Source organism: Taudactylus pleione, unplaced genomic scaffold (genome assembly GCF_031769625.1).
Source record: "Taudactylus pleione unplaced genomic scaffold, aTauple2 ptg000179l, whole genome shotgun sequence".
Lineage (NCBI taxonomy): Eukaryota > Metazoa > Chordata > Amphibia > Anura > Myobatrachidae > Taudactylus > Taudactylus pleione.
The window spans coordinates 16,835,440-16,862,698 of NW_028284581.1; the positions used below are offsets into that span (position 1 = coordinate 16,835,440).

The following is a 27,259-nucleotide window of genomic DNA, read 5'->3' on the forward strand; positions in this document are numbered from 1 at the left end:
GGAGGATCTTCATCCTCAATAACTAAAGTTGTGCGTACTGCCCGAATAAGTCCAGGAATATACACCTTGGACCTAGCGTCCGATTCTTTAGTACGGAGAGGTTCCTGGTCAGAAAGATCCAGAATCTCCTCATCATCAGACGTCACGTCGTCATCCTCATAAGGAGCGGACAGAGACGCCATCGGCTGCTTATGTGGCCTCAACACAGACTCCCCTTGTAACACGTCCGACAAGCGCTGTACAGAACTTGTCAGTGAATTAACCCACGCAGGCTCCTGAGAGACTTAGGGAGGGGAAATAGGGAGACTGTGGGGTACCATCAATTGTCTCGGGAATGCCTGCATGGGTGACGACACCACTGACTGCTGGGACAATCCCATCTGTGAGAACGCAGGCTGCGGAGCTAACTGGCCCACGAGGGTTGTAAGCGCTTTGGCGAAACAAGCCCAGGGCGGCTCCTGTACCAGAGCCGTGACAGTAATTGGCCGCGCCAATAGATAACACTGCCGACATAGCCCATCTGCGTTACCCTCCCCCTCCGCTATTGGTACCTTGCATGTAGTACACATAAGCTGGAGAGGAAAGTCACTCTCAGACATGATGATAAGTATGCGACCCCTCTCACTGATACTTGCAGGGTGAGACCACCCTGCAATCACCGCACCGCAAGGGCTTTAGCAGAAAAAGATCAGGGACAGTGAAATGGCTGACAGTAGAAAGTGAAAGTACAGGCAGTAGACGCTAGCAGAAGTCACATACAATGCAAAGAAATCAATTCCTGCACTATCAGAGCTGATTCTCAACTATACAGACACAGAGCCTGGTAGGACACAGCGCTGCATACACAGACCTTAAGTCAACGGAGGAGAGGTATGCCGGGGGACCCAGACCGCGATGCCACCGATCTTCAGCATCCAACAGCGCTCACCATGCTTCCAGGAAAGATGGCCACCGAGGAGCAGAGAGGAGGCCGGTCTGGGCGAGGAGCGCTGCCACAGGGCCAGTCAGCAGAGGAGAGAGGGCTGTGTGCAGCGGGGGAGGCGCCGGCTGTGTTACAGGGAAGGCGTGCTCCCCTGGCATGCATTTAACCCCTGGGACGCCGCAGCGCTACCACTCAGCCGCGGTCCGCTGTCCCAGGGGGGTAGTGGAAGCGCAGGTTAGGTACCTGGCTCCACGCTGCAGCCAGTCCTCAGGGAGCCTCCTGCCTGGGGACTCTGGACCATGTGCCAGCAGGGTCCCACCATGGGACCCCGCTGCTTACCTGCTGCCCCCTTGGATCCGGCCATGGTCCCAAACATCTGGGGTCACCGCTAGCTGTGACCCCAGATGCTTACCAGCATCCCCGGATCAGTACCGGCGTTCTGGTACCGGTGGGGGTATAGGGAAGACAGCATGGACGTCAGTACTGTCCATGCTGTACATCCAGATGAGCAGCCACAGCTGCTTTGAAGAAAACTTCAGGGGCTATCCTTAGCCCCCCTCTAACAGGTGCATCCGACTCCGGCCGGGCAACAAACGAAACTGAGATGCTTTGGCTCGGGGGCGGGGTATAGGAGGGGGATCCTAGTGCATCCTGGGAGGCTGAAAACTTTAACTCTATGGTGCCCGATGCCTGACATCATCACCTATACCCCAAGGTATCCTGTGGATACCCTATGGACCCTGATGTAGAAATTTTTTCTTTTGATTTATATTTTGTTGTGTTTTTAATCTTACCACTGAGGTGGTTATTTAATCATTCTAATAAAGGTTATATTTTATGTTGATAATGGCAAGAATTAGTGCACTCTTATGGGGATTCTTTTTTCTTTCTTTGCTTATATAATGTCGTTGTATCCCTGAGTTGCACCCCTGAAGATAATAAAATATTGAGATACAGATAGATTATTAACAGGGCAATTCTGCAAGTATAGCAGCCTTGGTGCGACCCGCCATTCCAATTTCCGTTTCCTTTTGATTAAATTCAATATTTACGCAGATTGAGCGATTGTTTGCCATTGTGCCTGTGCGAAAGCCACACTGCGTACGTGCAGTGATTGCATTGGGATACGCTCGAACTGAGGAACCACTCACAAAGTTAGTGGCAGGTAGTCAGCATTTGGGGGTGGTGACAGGGGGATGTTTAGAAAAACACAGGCGTGTCAGATCATTTAAACAGTGTTTCATGGTTGTGCATATATTATATGCTCCTTCACAGCATAAAAGCTCTCTGCGAGTCAGGAGAGCTGCAGTGTTTGCAGGTGGTCAGACTTGACCTATATGCCGCGTGACTGCTTAATGTGCATCTATGTTACCAGTGTTTACGCTGTTGCACATCGTTGGACAGATATGAGATATATGAACTTCGTCCATGCAACTTATGCCATCTGAAGATGGTGTAAGACATTGTAGCCTATGGGCTACATATAGCAAAACTAGCTGAGACAGGGTTGCATAGGAACCCTCCCCGGCAATGGCCACCACGCATGTGTGATCAGTGGACCGCGCTTGCGCAGAATTCCTAGCACATGAGTGAAGAGACCGCTGACGCGGCCACTACACTCAGCTCATCGCAGGGACGAGTGCCCTTTGTTACATCCCAGTGTTATTACCGTATCCTGCAATGGAAACATGGGCGCTAATATCGCGCACAGATCGCATTGCAAATACGATTTTTAATAAATGGGCCTCTATGTGTTCATATATTTTAAAACGTGGCAAAAACAGATTAAGAGAACATGGCTATTAGTGTGATGCAGGAAGATGCAAACAGCATAATGAAAATTTGTTATACTGTATTTATTTTTGCAAAAAAGATTTTGAGTGTTTTACAATCTTATTAATTTCTAGTCATGTTAAGCTGAATTGTGCTTCCTGATGAGGATAAATATGACGGACTATACTTGCACTATTTTGTTTTCCATTGCTTTAGTAAATAAGCCTCGTGGTGACAAGTGTACACATCTGGGACCTGACATTCAGAGTATGATAACACCATGTTTCCCAATATACAAATGGTTTAAATAGGAGTGGGCATATGCAATATACATAAAAGAATATATTACCTGTCTCAGTTAGTCACACACTAAAGCATCTTTTTTCCAATTAGAAACAGAAATCAATACACCCCAGAGATTGCAATAATTGCTGAAGGCAATTTGTATTATCATTTCTCTCCTAATATCCATGCTCTTTGAATAGGTTATTAAGAACGACAAAAACAGCAATCTGCTTTGGCAACATGTGAATACATCACATCATCTGATGCACCTTTCTCACAACATACACCAGTGTGTATCATTAGTAACATGGAAAACAATACCTTAAAATAAAAAGGAACACTTTAAAATAAAAAAAAACAACACATAAATTCCCTTAGATGAAGAAAGGAGACTGGTAACCTAAGTGGTTTAGAGACTAAATTGATAATGAGTTATGTAAAGAGACAAGTAGAATGGTTATGTCAGGAAAGTTAAATCAGTTTAAATGTGGTAGGAACCTACATACAAGCTAGTACTCTGAGGGTTAGGATCTTTGATTAATTTAAGCTGACGTCACAACCAGTACGACCATGAACTGAGTGACAGGATCACTGTCCAGTTTTGTGTTCAGCACTCAGACTAAGCAACCCGATCATTTCTGTCATCACTTTCTGGCACGTTAGTGTAGGCATAATAATGGAGATTTCTATAGACTTGTTATCATGGTCTTCTTCTTGTGTTGTGAGCACTGAGGTGGCATTTGTGTTTCTCCCAAATTCACCAATGTAATTTGCATTATTGCATTTGGTGTATTGTATCAGTTGGAAGACACTGCTGGATGTGCAGGTATAGGACGTGTGATGTAAACAATTCATATTTTAATACTGCTCGATCTTGAGAAGTAAAAACTTCTCTTGGACAATGGGTTCTGAAGCAAATTTTACAGCAGATGTCAGATTATTGGTCTGTAGAATATAAGTGATGAAGCAGACCAATGATCACATACATAAATAAATAACTGCATTTCTGAAAATGTATATTTATGATCGTTTTGGGTCAGTGTAGTTCATGCAATGCAGTCAAATCTTTCAGTAGTTCTGTACAGAGGAATGCTTAAGATAACTACAGGGGAATGTACTGGTTGATCACCGTGTACAGCAGGGTACAATTTATTGAAATTGCTGCTAATCAGATATCACCACTTATTAAATCTAATGTTTCACAATAGAATAGCCGGTAGTGATCCATAGAGATGTGTCCTCAAACACTATTGCCATTGCAAATAGCCCTTCTCGGCACGCCAGGTTCCTGTGCAACTCGGTTTGCACTGATCATCTGTTTTATTTGAATATGTCTTAAGGTGCGTACCCACGGTACGATATCTATGAACGATATAAACGATATCATTCAACGATAAATCGTTCCTATAGTTAATTTCTAAGCAGCGAACGACCAACGATGCGGGTTCCCGCATGGACGATAACGATATCTATGGTCGTCTGTGATCTGTAAACCCCATATTTTGTAAATTTTTCTACACAATCGTCTGCAAAAAGCACAATTGCCCCTATTGATTGCTAATGTATGGGCCCCTTTAGACTGCTAAATATGCTTATTTGTATTTATCAAGAAGAAATTAGCAACTAAAAATGGAGTTCAGCTGTTGTATCAGTGCACATATGTAACATTCTCTAGAACACAGGTTCTCGAACTTGGACCTCAGGACCCCAAACAGTGCATGTTTTCCAGGTCTCCTCAAAGAATCAGCTCCACTTTTAAATCTTTTAGATCTTTAAAATGTGTCAGTGAGTAATGAATCCACCTGTGCACCTGTTGGGTGATCTAGAAAACGTGAATTGTGTGGGGTCCTGAGGACAGAGTTTGAGAACCATTGTTCTAGAATAAACTTTTACCATTCATTTTAAATAAATGTACACAATACTCTGAAGTAAGGTTTATTTTTATGTCCTCCTCTGATGTAATATAAAAATATATTTACATATACAAAGCAGAAAAAGCATAATCAAGTTTGAGCTGAATTTGCAAAGCTTTCATTTACAAGAAACAACTATTTGTGATTGGAATTCTCATCAGACTCTGGACAGTTAATGTGGCCTTCCACTAGCCTGCAGGGATCTAGTCTCCATGAGAAATAGACAATAGTGATGGACATTTTATGCTGGCAGACACCATCAACACATTTAACAAAACAGTCGTCAACGTTCAACACTAGATGCCGATTTCAGACACATATTGACAGCTTTGCTTTCCTGAGGCAAATTACTAAACCATCCTGCTCCTCATTTCTGGAGACCCTTCAATAGATGATTCATTATCCAAACGACAAAATGTCACATTAACTCCTCCTTCGGTGCTGAATACGTCTAACATACTTTTCAGGGTACAGTATGTTTATGTTTCTTGTGAAATGTCTAGTACATGAGACAATTACATTCAGTCTCCCTTATGTTAAAACCAATATTTTGATCACATGACAAGATGTAAGGTGAATATATTTATAGTTTTTTTGTACCGTTAATAATTGACACCAATAATTAATAGAGTATATTGTTAACCATTGATGTGCATAGTACATTTTATTTGGGTGTGTACCTAGGAAAATCTAAAGAGGCATACTCAGATGGATTTATCTACCACTATTATCAAGGCATCATTCCCTGTCATTATCATGGTATACGTTCAGGAAGCCGGCGGACGCAATGCCGACCGCTGGCGTCCCGACTTCTTAATCCCGGCGAGGGTTAAATGACAGGAGTCTACATCTAGACGCCTGTCATTTTACCGACGCCAGGAGACCGGCATCCCGATCAATGGGATGCCGGGCGCCAAGCGCGTACAGCCGCGGGGGTAGGGGAGGGTTAGGTTTAGGGCTCCCGGGGGGGACTTAGGGTTCCCATGGGAACGCCTCCGTCTGGCAGCCACGCCCCCGGCACGCCCACCAAAGGGGGTGTGCTGTCAATCAACATCGACAGCACGCCCCCTTTGGTGCGAGACCCGGAGCGACGGCTACCCCGTCGCTAGCCGGGTCTCACGCATGCGTACGACGGAGCTCCCTCCGTCGTGCGCATGCGCAGTGGAGTAACATCGACCCGCTTGCGAGCGGGTCTGAATGACCCCCTTGGTCTCCAAATTCCCTAGATCTCAATCCGATCGAGCATCTGTGGGATGTGCTGTAAAAACAAGTTAGAGCCATGGAGCCCCCACCTCACTACTTACAGGACTTAAAGGATCAGTTGCTACTGTCTGGTGCCAGATGCCACAGGAGTCAGAACTGTTTTGGCGGCACAAGGGGGACCTACACAATACTAAGCAGGTGATTTTAATGTTATGGCTGATGCGTGAATACCGTACAGCATTAGTAACTGACTGATTTAGGAGAACATTTTCAAAAAGGAAAAGTTTTTTGTAATAAACCTCTGAAAAGCCACTGTAAGAGCCTTCTGGTTTGCAATAAAAATACTGTCTTGAACAGTCTGTGTACGTGTCATTTGTATTACAGAAAACTGTGGACATTTTACGGCGGTTGAATACAATTGCAAACCACTGTTTATGTACACACAACCTAGCTGTAGCACTTGGCATTACCTGGGCGTGTTCATTTTTTATGAGGTTTTTTTTCTCTGTGTACTGGTGAACCACATCTTTATCTATCTATATATCTATAACTACATATACAGATAGGAGAGGAACAAAATGTGAGTGGGGGAGTCCAGTGAGGAGAAGGTTGCAGTAGTCGAGGCGACAGATGATCAATGAGTGGACAATGTTTTTGGTGGTACCCTGGGAGAAGAAGGGTCTGCTGCGAGCAATGTTGCAAAACTGGAACCGACAGGATAGGGCAAGAGATTAAGGCCCTCACTCAGAGTCGATCGCAAGAAGTGATCGCTCACTCTGAATGAGGGTGGGCACTTCTTGTTTTGAAGTGCTGCCTCCAGGTCGCAAGCTAAGCTGTGGGTTACCACCCACAGCTTAGCTTGCGATCAGGGTGATTGGTCGCGATGGTCATCACCATCGCGACCATCGGGGCTTACGACCAGACCCTAAGGTTGGGTCTGGGCTCTCGTAAGCCCCAGGGAACTTCCTGCTCTGTTTGAGCAGGAAGTTCCCCACTGACATCATCAAGGATGTCAGTGGGGCCGCCACCAAACGGCAAGCGTTCCGACTGGAACGCCTCCGTTTGGCCGGGCACGCCCCCGGCCCGCCCAGCAAACGGGGCGAGCTGTCACTCAACATCGACAGCTCACCCCATCTGCTACGAGACCCCTAGCGACGGAGCGCCCATCGCTAGCCGGCTCCGTCGTGCGCATGCTCTGTGGGGACCATCGACCCGGTTGCGAGCGCATCGGCGCTTGCGACCGGGTCTGAATGAGACCCGAAATGTGGAGGGGTGGTCGGGGGCATAGGAGAAAAGGTCAGAATGACTCCCAAGCAGAGGAACAGATAATATAGTGGTATTGTTGACAGTGACAGAGAGGTCAGGAGGGGAGGAGACTATATAGGGAGGGAAGACAGTGTATAGAAAAAAAAGAGTAGATAGCTAAAGACAGAACCCCGACGGGAAGGATAGATAGAGAGAAGGAAGAACCAGTGACAGAGATAGTGGACTAAGAAAAGATGGTGTCAGAGAGGCCCGTACTCTGAAGGGTGCACTGTAGGAGACGGCAAATCCATGGTATCAAAGGCTGCAGACAGGTCAAGGAAGGTGAAGTGGCCTCTGGATTTCGCAGAGAGAAGATCGTTGGTGACTTTGGCCAGGGAAATTTCAGTGGAGTGGAGGAGGTGGTAGCCAGATTGGGGAGGATTAAGGATTGCGGGCCGGATTCAGACCCAGACGCTAAGCCGCAGACGCACGCTATGGACAATTGTCGCCCATTTACGTATGCATCGCAGTGCGCGAACCAGTCACTGCTTTCGGAAATCGTGCGCTCCTAGCACAAAGACTGAGCGCTACTTTGAGTGACAGTGCCTTTTGTGGGTGTTAACAGGGGAAGGTGCTTGTGAACGGTGGAGTGGTGCTCCGAACGCAGGCGTGCCTGGGTGTCAAAACTGAGTTTTAAGGGTGTGCATAATTAGCACGGAAGCGTACAATGGTACACATCACTTGGTTTCATTTCAGCCTGAAGTGATCGCAGTGCTTGCTGTGGGGTAGGGTCTACCTCAAGTGCTGCGTGCAGCTGAAATGGTTCTTGATGGTTCTGATTAATCATACACTTCCTGGAGATGACGTGAGCTAAGAAAGAAAAGTGGACGTCTTTATACCGGCGTGTGCTCACTCTGCCATCACTCTCTAAGACATAGAGGGCGTCCTTACACCAGACAGTGCGATCGTGGAACTTGCAAACCCGGACCCTTTTGGCAGCGAGAGAGCGCAGCTTAGCGTCGGGGTCTGAATCGACCCCTGAGTTATCAGAGAGGAAGAAGGTGAGACGGTTGTAGACAAGTCACTTGAGTATTTCAGAGACAAAAGGGAGAAGAGAAATGGGGTGGTAATTAGAGAGTGAGAAGGGGTCAAGGTTGGTTTTCTTTAGAATGGGTGAGACAAGAGCGAGTTTAAAGGATGAGGGAAAGATGCCAGTGAAGAGGGATAGCTTGAAGAGGTGAGCATATATACACACACTTTGTTTTCTAGCTGTAGCAGTTGTTGCCTACTGTAGTTATAATTGTTTGTGTTTTTGTCCCTGGGTCTTCTTGGGCCGCCACCCTTTATAACTATTACCTCTGAGCTGCCTCTCTCTCCTGTTAGGCCACCTCTCAATGTACTGTTGGCCGGCCCGCCTCGCTCTTTTTCCTTTTGTGCCACTCCCCTCTCTCACTTCTTCTCTGACACTCTCCTGGGCTACCTCTCTCTCCAGGGCCATCTCCCCCTCTCTCTCCTCCCAGTATTACTACCTTATTGGTTTATTCTAGCATAATTATGGGATCATAAAAAGCATCTTCACCTTGTTTTTTGGATTTGATGTATTCATTACACTTCTGGTCTCCTTTCCAGTGTAAATGACAACACCTATCACAGTACCTAGAAAAAAAAATGGCAAAAGAATAAACAATTATGGTATACAAAGTGCTATATTTGTACAGATTTATAAAGTGAAAATAATACATTTTTAGACATTTCATATATTAATTCATGATCAACAAACCAGATTTGGTGTTAGGGAGCAACTCTGACAACTGCAAAAAGAAACAACTTCCCTTTATGCTTGGTTTGACCAAATGCTTTTTTATGTTTGTTTTTACAAGATAAATACATGTGGAAACAAAAATAACTATATGTTCTGCGTTCATAATTTATAATATTTCCTAGTAAACTTACTGTATGTTTCAATTTTTTTTTTAATTTGTGTTTCCACTTATTTCCTAATCATCTTAAGACTAGAATGACTTTGGATGCCATTAAAAGAAACAAAAAACAAATAACATGATAAAACCAAGCATGATGCACACAATTCAAATGTGTGGTTTTCTTATAAGCTCTACCTGACAAGATGCAACCTGCTGAAAAGGGGGACTACGAGTACTGTGTGCAGCTGTGACAGTAAAGCTGGGTACACACCTAAAGATTTTCTGTCCAACCAGCCAACTAGTTGATCGGTTGGAATGAAAATCTGGTAAGGTATGAAAGCAAATGACAATCAGCAATTTGCTCCCATACGCCGGAAAATGGACAAAAACTGTTGTTTGAACAAATTGTTTAGATCAAACATTTAACAAACTTGTCTGACGACCATTTTCATCAGTTTTCTGGCATTTAGGAGCAAATTGCTGATCATCAGTTACTCCCATACCTTACCAGACTTTCATTCCAACCAATCAACTAGTTGGATGGTTGGACAGAAAATCTTTAGGTGTGTACCCAGCTTAAGAACTGGCCCTCCTTGCATGGGCAGGCTAAAAAAAAGGAACACATGGAAAACAAATTTCCACCTCAGTGGTCCTAGTAGAATGGTAATCAGGCCACTAAAACTTTGGTTCTTTAAACCAATTTATAAAAAAAAAAAACAATATAAAATACACATACACACACACCATTGTTACATTTATTTAGCTAGTGTCTGGTAGGGATGGTCCATTCGTTTTGTATAAAATATCCCCTCAATATAAAATCACAGCCCTGCACTGACCAAGCTGGTGTTGGATGGATTCACACTCTGGGCCTAATTCAGACCCGCTCGCGATGTTGGCCCAGTGCGCATGCGCTCGACGGAGGCGACACCGTGGTGCACATGCGCGAGACCCGGATAGCGACGGGCAAGCCGTCGCTCTGGGTCTTGCTACAAAGGGGGTGTGCTGTCGATGGTGAGTGACAGCACGCCCCCTTTGGTGGGTGTGCCAGGGGGCGTGGCTGCCCAGATGGAGGCGTTCCCATGGGAACGCCTACCGTCTGGGGCCGGTCCCACTGACATCACAAGTGATGTCAGTGGGAGTGCTCTCGGCTCTGATAGAGCCGAAAGCACTCCAGGGCTTGCGGCAACAAGACCCTAACACAAGGGTCTCGTCGCAAGCCCGATGGTCGCGATGGTCTTGACCATCGCGACCATCTTCCTGGCCGCTCGCTATAGCTGTGGGTGGTCACCCACAGCTATACGAGCGGCCAGGAGGCCGTTCTAAAAATGGAGGACGCCCTGATTCAGAGCGAGCGCTCTATCAGAGCGTCCGGCTCTGAATCAGGGCCTCTGTGTGTTATACCCTGCTATAATAGGAACTGGCCTAGCTGGTCTAGTCTGTTGCTAGTTAGCAATCTAGCAAGACGACACCAGACTCAATGTTCCCCTGTTTTAGTGAAATCCAGCCCAGGCTTATTAGTGCTGGGGGTGGTTAAGAAATTTAGAGGAGGGGGAATCCTGGCTTATTTTTGTGTATTTACTAAAACTTAAGAGTAATTCCATGAAAAATAACTAGGTTCAGTGAAGAAGACCCTAAGTGAAGTTAAATGAAATTGTAAAATATTGTTTTACTTACTTGCTATTCATTACCTCTGTTGGGACTTGTAGTTCTACAACAGCTATAGGGCTCAATTCAATTAGATGCGAAAAGGGGCGAGTTGCCATTGTAACGGCATGAAATGCCCCCTCGCGGTCTGATCTCTCCTGGGTCTCGCACTTTTTGTATGCAGCCCTTTGGCGCTGTGCACAAAAAGACCCCAGTCCAGATCTACCACACTTTTTTACAGGCCCATCTATGTCGCATCTAATTGAGTTGAGCCCAGAGTTAAAAGTCTATGGCCTCCAGCTATAGTATAAAGTACTTTTTTAATCTCCCGCTAGGCTCACAAATTAGTAATGTCATTAGTTTTTCCCGCAGTAGTAGCTGTGTATGATATTTTAAGTGGTTTGTATGTTGTGCACTGAATGCACTCATCACACAGAGCATTTGTCTACTTTCTATAGACAGACGACTCAAACAGCGTACTGTTTAAGCAATCTCATACGCCAACCACCTCTATCCAATTTTGGAATACTGGATCTGGTTAGGATTTGAAAACAGAACATGACTCCTAATACTTTACTGTTTTCTGTACTATAAAATTAATTAAATTGCAAACTGGACTTTTATTCCTCCTGGAGTATACCTGTATAGTTGGGTGTGCATGAATATGCATGTATGTATTTTTTTTTTAACCAAATAACTGGAGATTATGCATTAATACAAAGTGCAAAAGCAGCTGAAACTCTAGTCACTGCATGTGTCAGACACACTTACTGTAAAACACTGGAATGCTCAAAAAGCTGTTCCAGATGTGAAAGACAAACCGCTGGTTTCTCAAATGTGGAGGTTTCTTTTATGGAAAACATAAATGCAACATGGCTTGTAAAATGTGTTTTCTCTCAATTATGGCATTTACAACTGAACTACTGTCGCACAAGTTACAGAGTGTCAGAGTTCTGTAGTTGAAGAAATACAGAGTTCAGTCCCAGTTATTATACTGTGGATTCTCGTCACACAAATTGCATTGCTTTAATTACAGAATGCTGGGGTTTGTATCTCTTGTGACACTAGCATTAATCTGAATTCTCTTGAATAAAAATTAAGAAAAAGAAAGACTGTCCTTATGGTTTCATAACAGAGACACTGACACTTGTTATCTTCTGCAGATAAAGTGACTTTCCCAGCGTTCCTGCACAATGATCAATATTCCCATCTTAATTTCCCAATGCATTATGGCCTGCCTCATTCAAAAGATGAATGTTCTTGTTTATATTAGATGAACATGATGGCAGAGAAGGGCCACTTATAAACGTAAATTTGTTGTAAACATTTCAAGTGTCACCAGGACAAGAAGCAAAATTAGTAATGAATCATTTCATGCACAGATGTCTGAAGTGCAAGGCAAAAAGGCAATCAACAAACAACTTATTATCACTATGAAATAATCACATATCCCTAAAATAGAGACAAATATGTTAAGTGCAAAAATGACATGTTCTATGACCTTGCATTATATTAAATTCTCGAAACCAAAGGCATGATATGGTTATCAGCATTACCCTACAACCGTACACTTTATCCACTACAAGAGAAATGACCACTGCCCATTTAGTGATGGGAATTCCATGTTTTGATTATAGGGGCAGAGACTACTGTGCAAAATGTGTGTATATATATATATATATATATACACACATACAGTCAGGTGCATAAATATTGGGACATTGACAGAATTTTCATATTTTGGCCTCTATTCACCACCACAATGGCTTTGAAATGAAACAAACAAGATGTGCTTTAACTGCAGACTGTCAGATTTAATTTGAGGGTAATTACATCCAAATCAGGTGAACGGTGTAGGAATTACAATGGTTTCTATATGTGCCTCCAACATTTTAAAGGGCCAATAGTAATGGGACTATCAACTCAAAAGCTATTTCATGGACAGGTGTGGGCTATTCCATCGTTACTTCATTATCAATTAAGCAGGTAAAAGGTCTGGAGTTGATTCTAGGTGTGACATTTGCATTTGGAATCAGTTGCTGTCGACTCTCAATATGAGATCCAAAGAGCTGTCACTATCAGTGAAGCAAGCCATCATTAGGCTGAAAAATCAAAACAAACCCATCAGAGAGATAGCAAAAACATTAGGTGTGGCCAAATCAACTGTTTGGAACATTCTTAAAAAGAAAGAACGCACCGGAGAGCTCAGCAACACCAAAAGACCCGGAAGACCACGGAAAACAACTGTGGTGGATGACAGAAGAATTATTTCCCTGGTGAAGAAAAACCCCTTCACAACAGTTGGCCAAATCAAGAACACTCTCCAGGAGGTAGGTGTATATGTGTCAAAGTCAAAAATCAAGAGAAGACTTCACTAGAGTGAATATCGCGGGTTCACCACAAGATGTAAACCATTGGTGAGCCTCAAAAACAGTAAGACCAGATTAGAGTTTGCCAAACAACATCTAAAAAAGCCATTACAGTTCTGGAACAACATCCTATGGGCAGATGAGACAAAGATCAACTTGTACCACAGTGATGGGAAGAAAAGAGTATGGAGAAGGAGAGGAACTGCTCATGATCCAAAACACACCACCTCATCAGTGAAGCATGGTGGTGGTAGTGTCATGGCGTGGGCATGTATGGCTGCCAATGGAACTGGTTCCCTTGTATTTATTGATGATGTGACTGCTGACAAAAGCAGCAGAATGAATTCTGAAGTGTTTCGGGCAATATTATATGCTCATATTCAGTCAAATGCTTCAGAACTCATTGGACGGCGCTTCACAATGAAGATGGACAATGACCCGAAGCATACTGCAAAAGCAACCAAAGAGTTTTTTAAGGCTAAAAAGTGGAATGTTATGCAATGGCCAAGTCAATCCCCTGACCTGAATCCGATTGAGCATGCAATTCACTTGATGAAGACAAAACTGAAGGGAAAATGCCCCAAGAACAAGCAGGAACCGAAGACATTTGCAGTAGAGGCCTGGCAGAGCATCACCAGGGATGAAACCCAGCGTCTGGTGATGTCTATGCGTTCCAGACTTCAGGCTGTAATTGCCTGCAAAGGATTTGCAACAAAGTATTAAAAAGTGAAAGTTAGATTTAGGATTGTTTAGTTTGTCCCATTACTTTTGGCCCCTTAAAAAGTGGGAGGCACATATAGAAACCGTTGTAATTCCTACACCGTTCACCTGATTTGGATGTAATTACCCTCAAATTAAATCTGAAAGTCTGCAGTTAAAGCACATCTTGTTTGTTTAATTTCAAAGCCATTGTGGTGGTGAATAGAGGCCAAAATATGAAAATTCTATCAATGTCCCAATATTTATGCACCTGATTGTATATAAATATATATTTAAGATATGGATAATTGAGTGAGTTTAAAATGAATCAAATTTTCCTGAATTTAAAATAAAGAGATACAGTAAAATAAACAATAAAAGTCTCAGACTACCACTTAATAAAATTTTCAAAATAGATGAAAATTCACATTTTACAGAGCTATGAATTTTACTTATGTTTGATAGGACAAAACAGGAGTTCGTAAAACCCCCTTTTAAAAAACTGCGAAATAATACAATAGTATTTTTCTGGCTACAAAGTGGCTACAAAGAAATTAGTAGAAAACTACATTGTACATGTAAGGTATAATGAGGGTAACATTTACAAATAACTTAACACTGAACAAATACATTTTGTATATAAATGTTATAAAAGCTTGATGGCACAAATAGCTAAAATACAGGAATAAATATAAAATACCCAAAAATGTTGTGACCTGAATGTTTTTTTTTTTTTAAAATATCTTATTTCATACTGGGGTAATACCCTCGGACCAGGTTCAGTCCTTGTCTTCAGGTGCAAAATTATGGGGATGTACTCAAAAGGTCGACAGTAACATTGTCGATATTCATAATGTTAACACCACAATGTCGACAGTTAAGATGTCAACATTGTTAATATGTTGACAGTCATCTGGTCGACATTTTCAGTATATCGACATTAGGGTTAAGCTGTGAGGAGAGGTTAGGTTAGGCACTTGAGGCATAGTTAGGGTTAGGTGTAAGGATTAGGGATAGCAGAGAATGTGACATGGTCAACGCTGACATTATCATGCTGCCGTGATGAATGTTGACATTTCATATCTGACTAAAATTACGATGCAAGTAAGAAATAGTGGAGAAATGAGAAAAATAGGAGGCACTAGTGCAAAGATAATCTATTTGTAAATATATAGCAGCAAGACAAATGAGCCTGTGTAAGCTCAATATGACTATTACTAGTCGCTATAAATGCAGGAAAAAGAAAATGTCCAGCGCTAATTTATAAATATAATTTTAAAGAAATATATTGGATATGGTTTATGATAAAATGAAAAAACGATACAGTATCAAAATCAGAATATATATATAAAATATGCTTTGACAAAAACGTACAGTATATAACAGTTAGGGTTCAGTGACTATGGATTCCACGTCCAAACCCTTGTTGAAACAAAATCACAGATTGTCTCTCCACACTTAAAATCTGACCCAGTCCCGTCACAAGTAGACTGCATATAACGGATCCTCCACATGCAGGGCTCCAGAGATTGCAGCGACTCACAGCCAAGCTGCGGTAGCGCTGTGTGTAAATGACACTGCGTGTCCGTTCGTTCTGGCAGCTTTGCGGACAGTAGTGTGGTCATCTTCGTGACAGCCCTTGAGGTCGTTGTTTGTGTAGGTAATCCCGTACTGGTAAATTATGTATATCCAATAATACCAGGAGCTGGAGGTAAATGAAAGCATTTGCAGTGCAGTATATTCTCCGATTAAGTCCATTGTTAGTGTGGCACACGGAGAGATGTGGAGTAAAACTTGAATGTCACTTATCCAATATTATCCAAAAACTGTAGAAAGTCCGCAGAAGCGTTTCGTATCCCAAGTGGAAGCTTTATCAAAGAGTTTTACACTTTAGCAAACAGACGTTTTTTGCTTCAGCTGAAACACGCAATTTCCACATCCGAGACTGTAATAATTTCTTCTCTGGGGATAAAGATCTGTAGATGCTGGTCCTCTATATGTGGTTACAAGGATTGTTATCTCTATTAGAGCTATACAAATATATCAACCAAGTCGCAACACATTGAAGGAACTCTAAATAATCACTATAATGGAGCATACACACGGTCAGATTTTTCTTCAGATCTGAACGATAACGATTTAAAAATCGTTCAATCGTTCATATCTGAAGGAAAATCTAACATATCTGACATATCTGTCAGATCTGTCAGATGAACGATTTGAACGATGCACGTTCCCAATGGTCAGATAACGATATCTGACATCTGATGTGTTTGCAGTCAGACTTGGACGATTCCATTAATTTAATGCAGTCAAAAATTGTTCAAATCTTTGGTAAAATCATTCAAATCGTTCATCTGACAGATCTGACAAATCTGACCGTGTGTATGCTCCATAAGTATACTTTGTTGCTCGTTATAGGATACAATATCCTCGACGTGTGAATAGAGGATTCCTAAACACACCTTTATATTTGGAATACTGACTATATATAGTTGGTGCCTCAGGTGTAATAATTACACATACATATTGGTATATATGTGCAGAATTTTTATCAAGATATATTCATTGGATACCATTGTTATAATCTAATTTTTTATATGTTATATATATATATATATATAATTAAATTGTGTCTTGATATTTTTTATATATCTGTGGTTATTATTTAAATCACTTTTGGATAATTATTGTACAAAGTGATTACTAAGCGCTGCTGTGTTTTTTTCCTGGATATCTTTCTTACTATAGATGGTGGCAACCATCTGGTAGCAGCTGCTGGTTAACCCTTTGTCCACTGTGCTGTATTTTGCTCTGCGCCAAGGGTAATTCCATATATTTTCTTTTAACGGATCCTATGTGTTTTTGGGAGAAATATCATATTTTTTTGGTCCGAAATAACAGGATATGGGGAAAAAAACACCTGCAAAAAACGGGGATTATCGGCGAAAAATCCCCATTTTTCGCCCCCGACAAATATCGAGGCTAACTGGATACTGGTCTTTATTTTTACTGTGATTCGGATTGCAAAGTGTTCGTCAACTAATGTTTCATATACTGTATAAGCGGATATTCATGTTGGTCTGAACATTCTGTCTGGTCTACAAGAGAAATACACAGGAATTCTATTTCAGTAGTTTGTTTGAATGCTGTAAACTACAAGATATACACAAGTCACACAGCAAGTGTGTGATAGCAAGTGAGGGTATACATTTGTGAGGAGTTTTCAAAGTGAATTACTGACAATCATATGCCGCATATCAAACATGTAGATTTTTCAATCAGTTGCCTTTCAAACCCAATCTTAATTTTCATGTGACTTCCAGCTATGGTTTGTGGGAGAATACAATATGCATCACTGACGTGCGGTAAGGTCAATGGCTGGGGAGGCACTGACTGATTAACACCGTCACCCCCCTTAAAAAAAAAAAAAACAGTGTAGGGTTCTCCCTATTTAACAGTAACCAGCAGCAGGCTGAACCAGCCAGGGGGATAATGCCATAGCTCAGTGTGGGGCCCCCCTGCTATTATATTAACCACTCCTAAACCAGTCAGTCCAAGGTTGGAATTCCTCGCAAAGTAGGGATCCCAAAAAAGTTTAATTGGGTGCCACCCCCAGCAACAAACAGCACTGGGCTGAAAGCTGAAAAGTCCAGTGCTATGCCACGCACCCCTGGTGGCGGTGGGCGGAGGTTCATGACATGATAATATTGTTCTTTACAGGCGGCCTACAGGTCCCAAGCAAGCCTGCCCCACCATGCCGGCATATGGAGAACCACAAAATACATGCACGGACATTAAGGGCCCGCTTGCACCTGTAAAGAAACTATTAAAATAAATACAAGACACTTAAGTTTTTAATAAAAGTTTATTATATGGCGTTTTCACCTGGAGGCGGCGGCCTTTAAGCTCTTTTGCATGGCCTCCGCCACCCCAGGGCTTCTGGCAACTTCTATCTTCGGGAGCTCTTGCATGCTCCTTCCCCGCCGGCGGACTGCGAGCCACTGCCTCGCGCTGGCTTATATAAACCAGCTAGAGGGAGCAGGGTGATGACGTGGCGAGCTGTAATTGGCTCGGGACGGTGAACTGGAATTCCAAACATGACACTGAGGTGCCATGTTTGAAATTGGAACTGCTGCCAAACTCTGCAGAATGGCTGGTAGGGACTGGATCCTCTCGGATCCAGGCCTTCCGTCATGCCAGGTATCTCGGCCGGGTCCCGCCGCCGCTAACGCCTGCACCTCCACCGAGTCCCCGCCGCATTTGCCCGCTATCCACCCAGTGATGACAGCAGATCCAGTGATGGATCCGCTGTCCAATCACATCATTCTGACTGACAGAGGCATGCCTTCATGTGGGCAGAAAGCATGTCCCTGGCAATGAGGAATTTCTATAGGTGTCGCTTTGCCCTATTTTTTTCAATAGGCTTTTACAGTCTGTGGCATGACCCAACCTCCACCCACCCATTCTACCCTTTTCTATTGTCAGCGGGAGGCAGCGCTCGCTCTGCCTCCCGTCTGATTTTAACTGTAGAGATGCTAGAGAATGATAGAACAATGCAAAGCAGATATTTATGAAACAGATTCAGTGTTATAAGTATCTTCTTAGTATTATTTTACACATAATGACAGTGGAGGCCCTGCCTCCCCTGACTGCATGTCCCTGATATACACCTTGTTCTTCCTACATACTGTGTGCATTCCTGGGGTCTTGTCATGTATTGTGGTATCTATCTATGGATTATTTCGGCAATTATTCTGGGATGTTACTCTTAAATAAAATATTATTATTACATTTTAATTATAAGGCGCCACAAGTGGTCCACAGCGCCGTACATACGTCAACAATAGGACAGTACAGGGTGTACAGAACATTACAATACAGTAACCAAAAATATGAGATATGGTAAGAACTTACCCTTGTTATCTCTATTTCTACGAAGTCCATAGGGTTCCACAGGATACCTTGGGGTATAGGTGTGACGTCAGTCGCAGGGCACCAAAGAGTTAAGCTTTCAGCCTCCCAGGATGCACTAGGTCCCCCTCCTATACCCCGCCCCCGAGCCAAGGCACCTCAGTTAGTTACCAAGCCATAGGCCGGAGGAGGAGAAGGAAGAGAGAGAACAAAGATCTGGACACATACAAGAATCACATTCTCACCAGAGGGAGACGGAAAACCGGTGACCAGAGCAAAGCCCATCTGCAGCACAGGTGCGACAGGGCGGGAGTCCTGTGGAACCCTATGGACTTCGTAGAAATAGAGATAACAAGGGTAAGTTCTTACCATATCTCATATTTTCTACTTCAGGGTCCATAGGGTATCCACAGGATACCTTGGGGATGTCCCAAAGCAGTATCCTTTAAGGGTGGGGACGCTCCTGTGCAGAAAGGAGAATCCGCCGCCCGAAGGAAGCATCCTGAGAGGCGAAGGTGTCAAACCTGTAATACCTCACGAAGGTATGGACAGAAGACCACGTAGCAGCCTTGCAGATCTGAACTGCCGAGGCACCACGTCGAGCTGCCCACGAAGGACCCACAGACCTAGTGGAATGAGCCTTCAGAGAAGGAGGGACCGGTAGGCCCTCATGAAGATAAGCTTCAGAAATAGCCATACGGATCCAGGCTGCCAAAGTTTGCTTTGAAGCAGGCCAACCCTTTTTACGGAAGCCAAAGAGGACAAACAAAGCGTCCGACTTCCTAAACGAAGAAGTGCGGTCAACATAAGTCCTTAAGGCCTGCACAACATCCAAAGAGGCCTCACCCACGGAAAGACCCGGTGAGTTAAAGGCCGGAACAACTATTTCCTCGTTAATATGAAACTGGGAAACAACTTTGGGAAGAAACTCGGGCCGAGTGCGGAGCACTGCCCTGTTCCCATAAAAAACCAAGAAAGGGGGTCTACAAGAAAGAGCCCCTAACTCAGAAACACGTCTGGCCGAAGCAATGGCCAGAAGGAAAACAGTCTTAGCTGTTAGCCATTTAAGATCCACTGAGCCCAGTGGTTCAAACGGCGGTCCTTGGAGAGCCCTCAGGACCACAGCCAAATCCCAAGGCGCCACAGGTGGAACAAAGGGCGGCTGAATGCGGAGAACACCCTGCATAAAGGTGCGCACATCCGGGATTGTAGCAATCCTACGGTGAAACCAGACAGATAGGGCCGAAACCTGTACCTTCAAAGAAGCAAGGCGAAGCCCATGATCTAGTCCCGCTTGCAGGAAGGCGAGAATCCGAGACAGACGAAACTCCCGCGGTGCATAACCTCTCGGTCGACACCACTGGAAGAACGTATGCCACACGCGATGGTATATCCTCGCGGAAGACGGTTTCCGAGCTCGTAACATGGTACGCACCACAGAGCTGGAAAACCCCCGGGACCTCAGCATGGCCGTCTCAACAGCCACGCCGTCAAAGACAGCCGAGTTAGGTCCGGGTGAAGGCAAGGACCCTGAGACAGAAGGTCCGGTCGTAGCGGCAACCGCAGAGGAATGTCCACGGACAGACCCTGAAGGTCTGAGAACCAGTGCCGTCTGGGCCACGCGGGAGCTATCAACAGGAGCGTCCCTCCTTCCTGTTTGAATTTCCGGATTACCCGTGGAAGAAGGGAGACCGGAGGGAACAGGTATGCGAACCGGAACGTCCACCGGACGGACAGAGCATCCACCAGAGACGCCCCTTCGTCTCTTGTGCGAGACCCGTACACCGGCAACTTGTTGTTGTGCCGGGACGCCATGAGGTCGATTTCTGGAAGACCCCACCTGTCCACCAGTAGTTGAAAAACGTCCGGGTGCAGGGACCATTCCCCCGGATGAACGTCCTGGCGACTTAGAAAGTCCGCCTCCCAATTGAGCACTCCCGGGATGAAAACCGCTGATATGGCCGGAAGATTGCGCTCCGCCCAAACCAGGATCCGAGAGACCTCTACGAGAGCCGCCCGACTGCGAGTTCCTCCTTGCCTGTTTATGTAGGCCACGGTGGTAGCGTTGTCCGACTGGACCTGCACCGGGCGACCCTGGAGAAACCGCTGTGCCTGCTGGAGAGCATTGAAGACCGCACGGAGTTCCAAGATATTTATTGGAAGCTCCGCTTCTGTCGGCGTCCACCTGCCCTGGAACAAGTGTGGACCCGAAACTGCTCCCCAGCCCCGAAGACTGGCGTCCGTTGTCAACAGGACCCAATTTGGAACCCAGAACGGACGTCCCTTGTTGAGGTGGGTCGTCTGTAACCACCACGTAAGGGACAGGCGAACCTCCTGGGTGAGCACAATCGTCTGGGACTTCAGAGACTGAGTCAGCCCGTTCCACTTGGACAGGATCAGGTGCTGCAGAGGTCTGGAGTGAAACTGGGCGTATTCCACCATGTCGAACACCGACACCATGGAGCCCAGTAACCTCATCGCCGAGTGTAAGGACACCCGGCGGCTGTGCAGACAACTGCGCACCCTTGACTGTAAAGCAGAGATCTTGTCCTCCGTCACGAAGATCCTTTGCTGTCCCGAGTCCAATAAGGCTCCAAGATGCAGAATCCTCCGAGACGGGATTAGAGTGGACTTCTGCCAGTTGATTAGCCAGCCGTGCCGTTGCAGCAGTGCAATGGTCAGGTCCAAGTGGCGTAACAGGAGCTCTGGAGATCCTGCCACCAATAACAGGTCGTCCAAATACGGCAACATGCGGACTCCCTGCAGCCGCAGAGAAGCCGCCATGACCGCCATCACCTTGGTGAAAACACGTGGTGCTGTTGCCAGGCCAAAAGGTAACGCCCGAAACTGGAAGTGGTCGCTGCTGATTGCAAACCTGAGGAACTGTTGATGGCGCCAAAGAATAGGGACATGCAGGTAAGCGTCCTGTATGTCCAATGACACCAAGTAGGTCCCAGGTTCCAGCGCCAGAATGATGGACCGTAGGGTCTCCATCCGAAACTTCGGGACCCGCAAAGACTTGTTGAGTGCTTTGAGGTTGAGAATCGGACGATATGACCCATTGGGTTTCTGTACCAAAAATAGATTTGAATAGAAACCCTGGCCCCTCTGGGAGAATGGAACCGCCACTATAACTCCAGCCTGGAGCATAGTGTGCAATACCTTCCGCAGCTCCGTAGCCTTGTTCCGGTCTGATGGGAGACCCGTGGTGAAGAAGCGAGCCGGGGGTCTGTGCCGGAAGGAGAGGGCGTATCCGTGGGAAACCACCTCCAGAACCCAAGTGTCTGTCGTAGTAGTCGACCAACACTGGGCGAACTGTAGCAGGCGGCCTCCCACCCTGGGATCCCCCAAAGGGAGGCCCGGACCGTCAGGCCGCAGGCTTGCCATCTGGCTTGGGGGCCGGACGTCTGGTACTCCATGCCTGCTTCCGGGGCTTGACCGATTTCTTAGGGCCAGCCTGTCGAGGAAACGACTGTGGTTTGGGCCTGCCCTGGGCCCTAGATGACCGAAAGGACGATGGTCCCGAACCAGAAGGAGCAGCGGCCGACGGGAGACAGGCAGATTTGGCTGCCGCCAGCGTGGCCACAATCTTATCCAGATCCGGACCGAAGAGAACTTCTCCGGTAAACGGCAACGCTTCCAGACCTTTCTTGGAATCTGCGTCCGCCTTCCAGGATCGCAGCCACAAGGTGCGACGAGCAGCTACCGCTGCTGAAGAAATTCTAGACACCAGAGTACTAATGTCTAGAGCCGCCTCGTTGATGTAGGTGGCCGAATCACGGAGATTGCCAATCAACTCCGCCTGATCGGCCGGACAGTCGGATTCAAAAGAAGCCTCTAATGAATCCGCCCAGCGCTCCATCGCTCTGGCAACCCAGCAAATGGCCATAGCCGGCCGTGCTGCCCCCCCTGCAAGGGAATAAGCGGACTTCAGGCAGATTTCTACCTTGCGGTCCGTAGCATCCTTAAGGGAGGACATGGATGGCATCGGCAATGTGGCACTACGGACAAGACGGGTCACGTGAGAATCCACCTGTGGAGGGGATTCCCACTTCGCAAAATAATTATCCGCGAACGGATAAGCCACCGCCAGGCGTCTCTGCGGCTGGTATCTTTTGCCAGGTTGTTTCCACGCCTCCTCTAAATGGTCCACCAACTGACCCGAAAGAGGAAAGACTGTGGCATCGCCCTTCTCATCTTTGAAAAAGGCATACTTAGATTTAGCCGCTGGGGGAACTTCGTCCTCAATCACCAAGGCTGTGCGGACCGCCCGAATAAGTCCAGGAATATATACTTTGGACTTAGCATCAGCGTCCTTAGTATGGAGAGGTTCCTGATCGTAAGGATCTAGAATCTCCCCATCATCAGACGTCCCTTCGTCATCCTCATAAGGAGCGGACAGAGACGCCACCGGCCTTTTATGAGACCGCATCACAGACTCCCCTTGCAACACATCCGACAAGTGCTGTACAGAACTCGTCAGGGAGTTAACCCACGCTGGCTCCTGAGAACCCGGGAGCGGGGAAATAGGGAGACTGTGGGGTACCACCAATTGTCGTGGGAACCCCTGCATGGGTGACGACACCACAGACTGCTGGGACAAACCCATCGGAGTAAACGCGGGCTGCGGAGCTAACTGGCCCACTAAAGCTGTTAACGCCTGAGCGAAACAAGCCCAGGGCGGCTCCTGTACCGGTGCTGTAACCGTAATAGGCCGCGCCATGGACAAACACTGCCGGCAAAGGCCCTCCGCGCTACCCTCCCCCTCCGCTAACGGTACTTTGCACGTGGTACACTGTAGCCGGAGGGGAAAATCACTTTCAGACATGATGGCACCACGTATGTGACCTCTCTCACCAATTAAGTATTAAATAGGCGAGAGACCACCCTGCAGCACCGCACCGCAAGGGCTTTAGCAGAAAGAACAGGGACAGTAATAAAGCTGACAGTTTAGAGAGAAAAGATTACAGGCAGCAGCGCTAGCACAGTCACATACAATGCAGAAAAATAACAATTCCTGCACTAACAGCGCTGATCACTCAACTACACAGACACAGGGCCTGGTAGGACACAGCGCTGCATACACAGACCTGACCACAGCGGAGGAGAGGTATGCGGGGGGACCCAGACCACGATGCTTCCTTCCAGCGCTTCCAGCAGCGTTCACCATGCGTTCTGGAGAAGATGGCCGCCGAGGAGCAGAGAGGAGGCTGGCCTGGGGGAGGAGCGCTGCCACAGGACCAGTCGGCAGCATGCAGAGAGGGCTGTGTGCAGCGGGGGAGGCGCCGGCTGTGAGACAGGGAAGGCGCGCTCCCCTGGCATGCATTTAACCCCTGGGACGCCGCAGCGCTACCGCTCTGCTGCGGTCCGCTGTCCCAGGGGGTAGTGGAAGCGCAGGTTGGTCGCCTGGCTCCACGCTGCAGCCAGTCCCCAGGGAGCCCCCTGCCTGGGGACTTAGGACCATGTGATCAGCGGGGACCCACCGCGGGACCCCGCTGCTTACCTCTGTCCCCCTTGAATCCGGCCATGGTCCGGAGCATCTGGGGTCACCGCTAGCTGTGACCCCAGACGCCCACCAGCATCCCCGGATCAGTACCGGCGTTCTGGTACCGGCGGGGTGTAGGGAAGACAGCATGGACGTCAGGACTGACTGTCCATGCTGTTCATCCAGTTGTGCAGCCACAGCTGCATGAAGAATAAGCTTCAGGGGCTCTTCTAGCCCCCACTCCAACAGGTGCACCCGACTCCGGCCGGGCACCAAACTAAACTGAGGTGCCTTGGCTCGGGGGCGGGGTATAGGAGGGGGACCTAGTGCATCCTGGGAGGCTGAAAGCTTAACTCTTTGGTGCCCTGCGACTGACGTCACACCTATACCCCAAGGTATCCTGTGGATACCCTATGGACCCTGAAGTAGAAACATAAACAGAGTACAAGTAACAATTAACACCACAATTCTCAGTACACAATACAGCAGGGAATGTGAAGGCTGTAATTGAAGTGCTAGAGAATAGGGGTGTGAGACAGTAAGGAGGAGGACCCTGCTCCTAGGAGCTTACAATCTAGGGGAGACATACAGATGACACGAGGCATGAGCATGTGGATGGGGACCTGAGGGCAGGAAGTAGGCAAAGTAGAGATGGCTGAGACAGGAGGGTGGGGTGAGCGACCTAGTGACATGGTTATGTGGTGGAAGGGTATGCTTTGATGAACAGGTGTGTTTTCAGTGCACGTTTGAAGCAATTCAAGGTCGGGGAGAGCCTGATCGAGCATGGGATCTCATTCCAGTGAAGGGGACTGCACGGGCAAAATCTTGGATAAGAGCGTGAGATGAAGTAACCAGGGTAGAGGAGAGGCAACAGTCATTGGCAGACTGGTGAGGGCGGGTGGGAGTATGTAAGGAGATGAGGTTGGAGATGTAGGGAGCAGTGAAGTTAGAGAGGGCCTTGTATGTGAAGATGAGGAGTTTGAAGAGGATTCTGTAGGGGAATGGGAGCCAGTGTAGGTTTTGGCAAAGAGGAGTGGAGGAAGTGCAACAGCGGGAGAGGAAGATAAGTCTATCTGCAGCGTTGAAAACAGTTGGAGGGAACCGAGATGGCAACGTGTAAGGTCAGTGAGGAGGAGGTTGCAGTCGAGCCGAGAAATGGTTAGTGAATGAATAATTAGTTTGGTAGGATTCTGAGAGAGGAATGGCCTAATTTGAGCAATATTGTGTAGCTGGAACCGACAGGATTGAGTCAGAGATTGTATGTGGGGGTGGAGACTCTGTTAGGGGGGAACGAGTCCGGTTTTATCCATGCGGAGCTTCAGAGAGTGCTAAGACATTCAGGAGGTGATGGCGGAGAGGCAGCTGAATACTTGAGAGAGGACAGAAGGGGAGAGTTAAGGAGAGGAGAGCTATAGTTTTGTGTCATCGGCATAGAGGTGGTATTGGAGTCCGAAGGAACTGATGAGTTCTTCTAGTAAATAAGGAACTCCTTAGGGAAAAAGTTGCTTATCTTTGTACAGCTGAAAAAACATCAATATACCTCAAAGCCTGGCTATAAATCATAGAATTTATTATAGTATTACGACTGGTAGTTATTAAATTGGAAGTAACGGAGAGTGACAACAATAGTGGACATTTGGGAAAATAGAACATGTTCCTCTGTGCAGTCAGCCCAATGACAGAGCATAAATATAGCAATGTATGGAGAGGTAGCTTGGTAAATTTCTTGCTAAGGGCTTCAACATGTTTTGTACCCAGCATTTAGCATAAGTCTTTACAACAAAACACATTGGGTGGGCTCCCATGCTATATAGACTTTAGCCACATTTGTTGAGCACACCCTCCATTGTTTTTAGTAACGGAGTGTTCTTTCTCTACAGTTTGTTGTGGAATAATATGAGATATGGTAAGAACTTACCCTTGTTATCTCTATTTCTACGAAGTCCATAGGGTTCCACAGGATACCTTGGGGTATAGGTGTGACGTCAGTCGCAGGGCACCAAAGAGTTAAGCTTTCAGCCTCCCAGGATGCACTAGGTCCCCCTCCTATACCCCGCCCCCGGGCCAAGGCACCTCAGTTAGTTACCAAGCCATAGGCCGGAGGAGGAGAAGGAAGAGAGAGAACAAAGATCTGGACACATACAAGAATCACATTCTCACCAGAGGGAGACGGAAAACCGGTGACCAGAGCAAAGCCCATCTGCAGCACAGGTGCGACAGGGCGGGAGTCCTGTGGAACCCTATGGACTTCAAGAAATAGAGATAACAAGGGTAAGTTCTTACCATATCTCATATTTTCTACTTCAGGGTCCATAGGGTATCCACAGGATACCTTGGGGATGTCCCAAAGCAGTATCCTTTAAGGGTGGGGACGCTCCTGTGCAGAAAGGAGAATCCGCCGCCCGAAGGAAGCATCCTGAGAGGCGAAGGTGTCAAACCTGTAATACCTCACGAAGGTATGGACAGAAGACCACGTAGCAGCCTTGCAGATCTGAACTGCCGAGGCACCACGTCAAGCTGCCCACGAAGGACCCACAGACCTAGTGGAATGAGCCTTCAGAGAAGGAGGGACCGGTAGGCCTTCATGAAGATAAGCTTCAGAAATAGCCATACGGATCCAGGCTGCCAAAGTTTGCTTTGAAGCAGGCCAACCCTTTTTACAGAAGCCATAGAGGACAACAAAGCGTCCGACTTCCTAAACAAAGAAGTGCGGTCCACATAAGTCCTTAAGGCCCGCACAACATCCAAAGAGGCCTCACCCACGGAAAGACCCGGTGAGTTAAAGGCCGGAACAACTATTTCCTCGTTAACCTGAAACTGGGAAACAACTTTGGGGAGAAACTCGGGCCGAGTGCGGAGCACTGCCCTGTTCCCATGAAAAA

The 27,259-nt window shown here is 46.3% G+C and overlaps 1 protein-coding gene across 4 annotated transcripts in view; it reads right to left on the reverse strand.

Annotated features, from left to right (window-relative positions):
- Positions 1–27,259, reverse strand: part of ATP9B (ATPase phospholipid transporting 9B) — a 434,681-nt gene that overhangs the window by 148,961 nt on the left and 258,461 nt on the right. For all 4 annotated transcript variants that reach the window (XM_088475905.1, XM_088475902.1, XM_088475901.1 and 1 more), the window contains exon 11: positions 8,921–8,997. In XM_088475905.1, the coding sequence (XP_088332031.1) occupies positions 8,921–8,997 (77 nt within the window). The remainder of the gene's footprint in view (positions 1–8,920; positions 8,998–27,259) is intronic.